General features: G+C 42.6%; 1 protein-coding gene across 1 annotated transcript in view; it reads right to left on the bottom strand.

The window, feature by feature from the left end:
• Nucleotides 1-8271, bottom strand: part of xkr7 (XK, Kell blood group complex subunit-related family, member 7) — a 62633-nt gene extending 54362 nt beyond the window's left edge. Inside the window, exon 1 of the mRNA XM_021319852.2 lies at nt 7633-8271. Within this exon, the coding sequence (XP_021175527.2) occupies nt 7633-8249 (617 nt within the window). The 5' untranslated portion in view covers nt 8250-8271. The remainder of the gene's footprint in view (nt 1-7632) is intronic.
• Nucleotides 8272-8683: the final 412 nt, after the last annotated feature.

Raw genomic sequence — 8683 nt, 5'->3', positions numbered from 1 at the left:
CAGTCTGAGACATTTTTTAATGAAAATCTATGATTTTTTTATTTGAGTGAAAAAAGAGTTTAAGAAACAAAATTTACTGTCTGTGTAATTCTAAGGAGGGTTTTAGTGCGTCAGACCAGGAGAAAACTATTTTCTCTCCGTCACTTTGATGCTTTTTGTGTTGGCTGGAAATTGTGAGCAGGGCTATCTGTGGAAATGCATGACTAAATGGAAACTTCTCACACCCGTCGAGCCTGACGGCACGTTTGCACCAGTTAATCCTCAGTTTTTCACAATGCAGGAGCAGTCGGCAGGTGAGAGGTCAATAAAAAAGGGAACAAATACCAGGAGCCGTCTGATGATTATGGATCACTGTCTGTACGTCTCTCACAAACATTCAACCATAAAGAAATGCTGCTTACTGTGGATCACTTTGATATGAACGTCCAGTCAAAACTTCACATCTACTTTGGGCAGATTTAAAGTGAACAATCAGTTTGATGTGGAAGCGAAAACCAAAGAAGGAAAGTAAAACGTTAAACTAACTAATGAACCATAAGACCTTAGACATGAGTTTTGTTTACAGGGTTTTCAGACAAAGCGGTTTCACAGACTCAGGTAAACTTACTGGCATTTCCGTTAAAAACTAACAATATACTGATTAAACGTTCAGCATTTTTTCTTCTTGTCTTAAAACAAACTGCTCAGCACATCCAGTGAAAGCCCCCCCCCCCCCACTGCCTATTTCAGCACCACACTGACTAAATATATTCACATGAGACACAATGTGTTACACACAAGTCCAGTGCACGAGCATGCATCTTATTAAATTAATGGTGGAGCATCAAGAGTTAAGCATTTTTGACAGAATATTAGGAATATGAATTAAAGAACGATGAGATAAGTACATGAAAAATGAGCAGTTCTTACATTATTTATGAATTTATTGATTAAAGATGAACGGGTCTGGAAAACCTGTATTATGTTTAGAGCGGATATCCACTCCAAGTATATATATATATATATATATATATATATAGGATATATATAGATATATATATATATATATATATATCTATATATATATATATATATAATTATATATATATATATTATATATTATATAATATATATATATATCTCAGAAAATGGAGGTAATTTCAAATGTTGAAATGTGGTAGAACTATACGAGAAGGAAGAGGAGCAGCTGTTAATAATTGAAAAGCTCCACAGGGAGACACCCAGTTGCATTCTGATCAGTTGCATCGTTAGTATTTGGGATATTGTTCTGTTGGTCGTGATTAAAGTCTCATGGGCATCAGACCATAGATGAATTTGTAAATGCCGAGGTTCCTTTTTCACCCAGCTCTTTCTTAGCAATGAGAGACCTAAGCAAGGCTGACTTTAACGCTGCTCCAGCTTACCTTTATACATGAAGAAAACCCCCAAATTTCCATGACCTCAGACTGAGAGCAGCTGATTCTCACCCTGCTTGTTTCAAACTCGACTGCAAACTGCCTAAACACAGACGATTTGATTTGACCAACTCACAAACTGTGTTTTCTGGTGCATCACGTTTGAAATATTTCCTTCAGTTGGGACTTCAGCTTTGCGGCTTAGAGAAGCCAAAATCTGACTTCCTCGTCTTTTTTCCTTTGCTGGTTTCAACATATTCTCTTACAACATTCTGAGCACCTAAAAAGTCAAAATATTAGCATTTTCCTCTGCTGCTGGAGCGATGAGCTAATAACGCAGCTCCCGTAGGTTTCAAGAATGGTGGTGAGGATACAAATGTTCTTTCAATGTACAGCCAGAAGCCAGCAATAGAAAATAATAATTTATTTGGCAAAGAATGTCTGAGCAACAGCTCTTAATGCAGTCATTACAAATGCTACAAAGGCACAGGGAGCTCGGTTCACAGGAAAGGTTCAGCATTCATGAGCCCCGATGGGACAGGAAAATTATGATGTGACAACCGTCGGTGTATTAAGCACCCCAGTTAGAAATTGTGTTACGGAGATTTCGTCCTTGCAGTCTACCGTTTAATGTACCGAGGCATGTAAACACGGGATAAAGTTAAATACTTACATCAATTCTTGTGACTCTTCAAGTCCCACCTCAGCTAGATTAGATTGAAAAAGGCGATAAACAGCAGAGCGGAGGCTCTCCTACTGAGAAAACATGAGCTGACCTTGATTCAAAACCTCCACCTCAATGCACTGGAGGATCTAGTTTGCTCCCGCGGCTGCAAAATAACAGCCTGCATCTCTTAAGAAGTGTTTTCTTCTGCAGTGTGATTTATTTAACAGGGGGGGAGAGAAATGACAGCTTGACCTGAAACGTCCTCTTTAGGTCAACACACAGCGACACAAATCCTGTTGCTTACACTAATGCTGGAACCCGTGGATGCTTTTACCGCAACACCCCCAAACAAAACGGCTCTCTTCTGTGACATCGTGAGGCAGACACCCACTGTCTAACTTTTAAGACTAGGCTTAAAACTTTTCTTTTTGACAAAAATTATAACTAGTGACTCATGTTACTCTCAGCTACCTTATAGTTTACTGCTATAGGCTTAGGTTACTGGAGTATATCAGGATCTAATTTTCTCACTATATTGAGTTCTACTGTTCTTCAATTATGCATTATGTGTTGTCATTTCTCTGCTTTAAAACTTTTTGCTCTCTCTCTTTTTCTTCATAGTAGGTACACCTGGTCTGGCGTTCTGTTAACTGTGACATCATCCAGAGAAGACGGCTCAACCCGCTACTACCATCTAATGTAGAACAGATTACTAGATCATGTGTTCTTCTGTGCTTTTTTGTTTCTCTTGTTGTGTCTCTGTTCTGTCTTCCTGTAACCCCAGTCGGTCGAGGCAGATGACCGTTCATACTGAGCCCGGTTATGCCGGAAGGTTTTTTTTTCCCGTTAATGGGTGGTTTTTCTTCCCACTGTCGCTTCATGCTTGCTCAGTATGAGGGATTGCAGCAAAGCCATGTACATGCAGATGACTCTTCCTGTGGCTCTACGGTTCCCCAGGAGTGAATGCTGCTTGTCGGGACTTTGATGCAATCAACTGGTTTCCTTATATAGGAAATTTTTGACCAATCTGTATAATCTGACCCAATCTGTATAACATGATGAACTTGACTTTGTAAAGTGCCTGAGATGACATGTTTCATGATTTGGCGCTATATACATAAAATTGGAATTGAATTGAATGGAATCTTGGGAAAAATGAAAGAAATCTGCCAAAATATCCTGAAAACAAGTGTGGACCTGCACAACTCTGACTGATCACAGGTACAAAGAAGTCTGGAGATGCCACGTTCATTTGTTCGGACAATTATACACGCATATAAACACCATGAGGAGGTCCTGCCAGTGTACTGTACAGGAAGGAGACGGTGCTGCGCTCCAGAGATGGAGAGATTTTGGTGCAAAGTGTGCTCAAGCAAACTCTGGAACCACAGGAAAAAGAGGCTGGCTGAGGCTGATAAGAGCTTCTCTGGGTTTGAGGAGAGGCGAGTGGTCAAGTTGCAAAGCACACCCTGGACAGAATACCTGTGCAATCCCAGGACCGGCAAACCATTAAACCTTTCACACGCACGTTACTAAGGACAATTTTGTAATTAACCTAACATGCATATTTTCTTTTTACTCATGAAGCCAAAGTACTTGGAGAGAACCCCTGCATCCACAGAGAGGACATGCAAACAAACTCCAATAGGTGTGTGATTTAAACCAGGGATCTTCTTTCTGCAAGCAAATTCACAAAACAATTTACACATAAAAAAGAAGAATGGACAGATTCATGGATATCAGCATGGAGATGAACAGACGCTGTCTGGTGAGGACATTTAGACTGTACTTCGTAGCTCAGCGGAGCCTAAAGCGTGCATGAATGAGCGTAGTTTAACCGACCACTAGCCGTCTGAAAGGTAAAGCACAGCTGGAACATCTGTGTGTGTGTGTTTAGGGAAATGCATCCCTGAAAACATCCCAGACAGAGATTGAAGTGTTAACTCCCCAAAACCTGCAGCATTCAGTCACAAAACTCTCAATGCATGAAACAGGAGGATGGAAAAAACAAAACAAAACAAAAAAAACGTTAAAAGGGTGTGAAAACTTTGCAAAGTCTTCAAATCCCACTGGAACCAGGTGATGCCCACAACACCTTCTGGAGAAATGTGTCGGGGTATTTAAGGAAATGTGTTTGCCTATTAGACATGCTGACTTCCACATGTTATCTGCACGCCAGTGGAAAACCGAGAGAAAAGGCGTGGTGATATAGGCAGAAATGAGTGAGGAAATAATATCTGAACAGCGGTGAAGGGAAACAATCGCAGAGGGGAGTTTTCAGCCCCCTCCCAGCCACATGTGCTTATCTGGGAAGCTTTGCTGCTGGATATCAGAACCGTGAACCAGAGCAACTCGGAGCCCAATCTAACTCTCCAGGCAGCAGCTTCCACATTTAGCCCCTCTCCTCCAGCTCTGCGCTCCTTATTGTCTCATTAAAGCTGTTCATTACGGACTCTGCATGTGATTATAAGACTACCTCATCTTCTATTTTTGGGATATGCTGATGTAATGTAAATCTTCATCTGATGATATGCTGTTTTTGACTTCCTCTTCAGAGTTAGCCTAACACTTTTTTGTTTGTTTGTTTGTTTTCAGGACATTCAACTGTAATTCCTCTATTTATCGATTAATGAAAAACGTATTTTTATTGTTTGTAAGGCTGAACCTGAGTTGAGGTTTTTTTGAAAGCTTAAATTGTAATCATGCAACACAAAGCAACACATTGTTGCAGCGTGCTCCTTGAAAAGACTGAATTAAGAAAACAAATGATTTTCATCACCCAACTCATATTTCTACCTTCTTAATTGTTCTCTCTAATATTTTGGGTTTTCTGTGCCTTTTGTTGTTTCCACTACAGACTTGCAGACTTCATAAACTTTGTAAAAAGGTCCTTATGAACCTTTCTGTTCTGGACATGCTTTATAAATGCATCATTTATTAACAGGTTGCTCTTGTAAATTTGTCTGAATCTGATCACTTGTTTAAATCAAAGTTTACTGATAATAAACGAACAGCAGGAATGGTCAATGGTCTCTAGCACTAGAGAGAAGGTAGATGTAGATAAATAATATTGTATTTGTCTGTTGCAGATATTTCCCTAAAGCAATAGTTTATGAAACCGTTTCTTGCTTTCATCACCTAAAGGTAAAGACACTTAAAAATAATGTAATCTAACATTTTAATGAAAAATTCTGGTTATTTTTATAAAAATTCTTTCATACTAGAGTCTTTGCTCTGAAGCAGCAGGATGATGCCAAAAGCTTTTGAGAAATGTGACAAAGTGGCCAAACTGGCTTCATTGTGAATGTATAAAACTTGCTAGTCCTAATTTGGATTCAAAATCTTGTTTGTCTGCTGGAAAACTAGTTTTAGTTGGTTATGGACCTACAGGGAACATTCTACATCTGAAAAACACATGGCCTAACCAACAGTAAGCTGCCCACATTATAAAAAGGCATTTAAAAAAATCGTGCCTGTGCAAATTCAGTCACTTGTTTCATGGCAACCACAAACAGGATTAAATAGACTTTTCACTTAAAATCACTTCTGTGTTTTTTTTTCCTCCAGCATGTACCTCCACACCTATTGGATCCCTTGTTTCTACTTACAATATTTAAGAAAAATCCTAATTTTAATATGAGTAAATGTATTGAGTGGAGAAAAAATCCGAAATTAAGATTTTTTTTTTCAGTTTTCAACAAAGTCAAAAAGGAAAAAAAATTGACAGTTTTTGAAGGCTTAATTTAGCGCCTGTCTTTCACAAAGTATATAAAATAAAGTTGCAACAGACTGCAGCTTCAGGTGATCTGTTGTAGCATGAACCCATACTTGGTGGAAGGAGGTTGGAATGACTACAGAATATCTTACATGTAAAATATTAGTGGGACTTAAGAGAAGGACATCAACATTAAAATACAATGCAGCTTTAACGTGTCTCAAACTCCAGTCCTCTGGGGCTGCGGGGTCCTGCAACGTTTGGAGGCATCGCAGATCCATTGGACCTGAATCAAAGGGCTAAATGGCCTCTCTAGCATGCAATACATTCTGCTAATCAGCCTATTAATGTATTCAGGGGCATTGATGTAGATACACATTTAAAAGTTGCACGACATCGGCCCTCGGAGGCAGCAGTTTTAGACTCAACACCGTCTGAGATCCTTCTGCCTTGACTGTGGCTGAATTTTTTAAGTACAGAAAAATAAAAATAAACTCTAGCTTGTTCCAATGGAGGTATTCCTCTGCGGATTCGGAGATCTTTTTGCATTAATTGTTAATTACAGGTATTCCATTTGTGTGCAATGTTTGTATTTTCTGGGTTTTTTTTGAAGATGGCTGTGCAATCAGTTTTAAGTCCAAAACTGACTTTAAAACAGGCCTGGCGCTAGGAATGAAAAATCAGGTTTGTAACCTTGGAAAAAATATATATACCTGCAAAGTAAATCTCTGTGACTGATCAAAAATGTGCAAGTTTGGATCCTGCATTTCGAACCAAAAATGCTCATCAATTTGGAGTTAAACAGACCAGAAAGCTAGCCAGGAGGTCCAGGAGGTATTTATTTGTCTAAGTCAGAACACAGCAAACACGGGAGAGGATCAACATTGGTTCAACAAGAGGATCTGGAAAAGGAAAATGTAACTGGAACAGCAGGTATACCAGGAGAGGTGAGTAGAGCACACAGAGGGAAACTAAGGCAGCAGAGGAAATCTGCAGACCATAACAAAACCCCAATTCTCAGCAAAGGTAACATGAAGCATAAAAAGAAAAGCAAAACATGACAAAGTGTAACTCTTAATAAAAATCCTCTGCACGCTCATTAGGAAGCATTAAATCCTTCCTTAACTTAGAGGTGATGAACAGGTTTAAAAAGCAGCACTGAAATTTTTCCATCATTAATATATGCAGACTGAAGACATAATTTTATGTGAACCCGAAGCCTGCTGAGATTTTTCATGCCGTGTTAAAAACTGTAACAATTTAGTGTGGAAATTTCCTGGAGCTCTCGGTTCATGCATACTCTCATTTGATAAGTTCCCTTCCAAAATGCTGCCTTCGCAATGTGGGAATAAGGATATTCAGCATCAACATAAATAACTCAGCTGAAAAGGAGCAGGGGGGTCTGAACCACAGAGCTCCTGTCAACATATCTAGACCATGACATATGGGAGCAGTGGAGAGAGAGTAGCTCCCAGTGGAGCTCAAGCAGCTGTATGCATCCGTCCACATTCAGTCACCAGAGCAGGAATGGCAGCTGGACAAAAAAGGTTCAGTCCAGGAGACAAATGGGCTCTGAGGGGGAGGTATCGCTCTACGGTCTGGTCGGCTCCGGCACATTTCGGTCACCACACCAGTGCTGTGCCGGGGAATCACGCGCAAGTGGCCAAACATGGAGCCGCACGCACAAGCATTTAAAGGCTACCTAATGAACAGAGCACCGTGCAGGACGCGATGCTTGTATCTGCACCCCAGCGCGTTCATCTAATGCAACCCGACACGCATGCACACACGCACGCACGCGTTGAGCACGCGTGGACACAGATGCGAGCACGCCCCTCTTGTTCCGCACACCTTACCTCCAGCCTTGTCCCAGCGGCAGCACGTGAAGCACGGTTTGAAAGACCCACATAGAGATGGTGCAGCACCTCCGCGGGGAGCCCACCCTCCCGGCCGCGGCAGCCGGCCCAGAGGACGTGTAAACCGGGGTAACGTTGGCGGCGTTCACCGCCGGCGCGTTCCCGCCGCGTTGGTCGCTGTCCTTGGTGCTTAAGGTGCCGTCGCCAGCTGTGGCATCGGCGCCTGCCGCGCCTGCCGCGCCTGCCGCCGCCGCGCAGCCCCCGCCGCCGCTGGCGGAACCTTCCCCGCCGCTAAGCTCAGAGTAGTCATACACGAACCACCTGAAACTCAGCACCTGCACGACCGTGGAGGGCACCACGACGAAGACGAGAGTCAAGCCGAACCACCAGTATTCGCCTCTCAGGTAGTACACTGCGGCCAGCCACAGGTCGGTCCCTCCGTCGGAGAGAAAGACGAGCAGCGAGCAGAGCACCCAGCAGCAGTCCAGCAGGGTGTAGGGTTTCCCACCGGCGGCGGTGCAGCGGGACGGGGCGGCGGGGTTCCCCGGCTCCGAGAGGCTCCTGGGCGTGTTGTCATCTTCCACAGACACCGCTGCTCCATCCGACTTAGCGGCCATGTTGGTTAGGATAGGAGAGAAAGACAGGGAAGAGGTTGGGGAAACAGAAAGAAAGGGAGGGGGCTGTAGCTGTGTGCAAGGAAGAGGGAGTGAGAAAGATTACATCATAACTAGCCTCATCATCAGCCAATAATTGTGAGGTACCATAACTAAGAGCGCCGTTAACACCGTGTCACCAGCGAGATGTTTTCAGGACATCCAGCATGCAAGGGGACGAAAATAAGCGATTGCATCCCGCAGGGAGGTGTTAGTTCATCCATCAGGACATTTTTTTTTAACCAGACTTTGGTGCCTCTCTCTGCAGCGTGCTGCAGCGCACATGACGACACCGTTTTAAACTTCTAAATATTGCACTCAGCTCCTGCTCATCAATCCATGCAGACTGTCAGAGAAGGCATCATCGTCATAAAATGCTGCCCCATGCACACGCCTCC

The sequence above is a fragment of the Fundulus heteroclitus genome, chromosome 1 (assembly GCF_011125445.2).
Source record: "Fundulus heteroclitus isolate FHET01 chromosome 1, MU-UCD_Fhet_4.1, whole genome shotgun sequence".
Classification (NCBI taxonomy): Eukaryota; Metazoa; Chordata; class Actinopteri; order Cyprinodontiformes; family Fundulidae; genus Fundulus; species Fundulus heteroclitus.
Note: the sequence above shows the minus strand (reverse complement) of the source record. Positions and strands in the feature narration are given on the sequence as shown.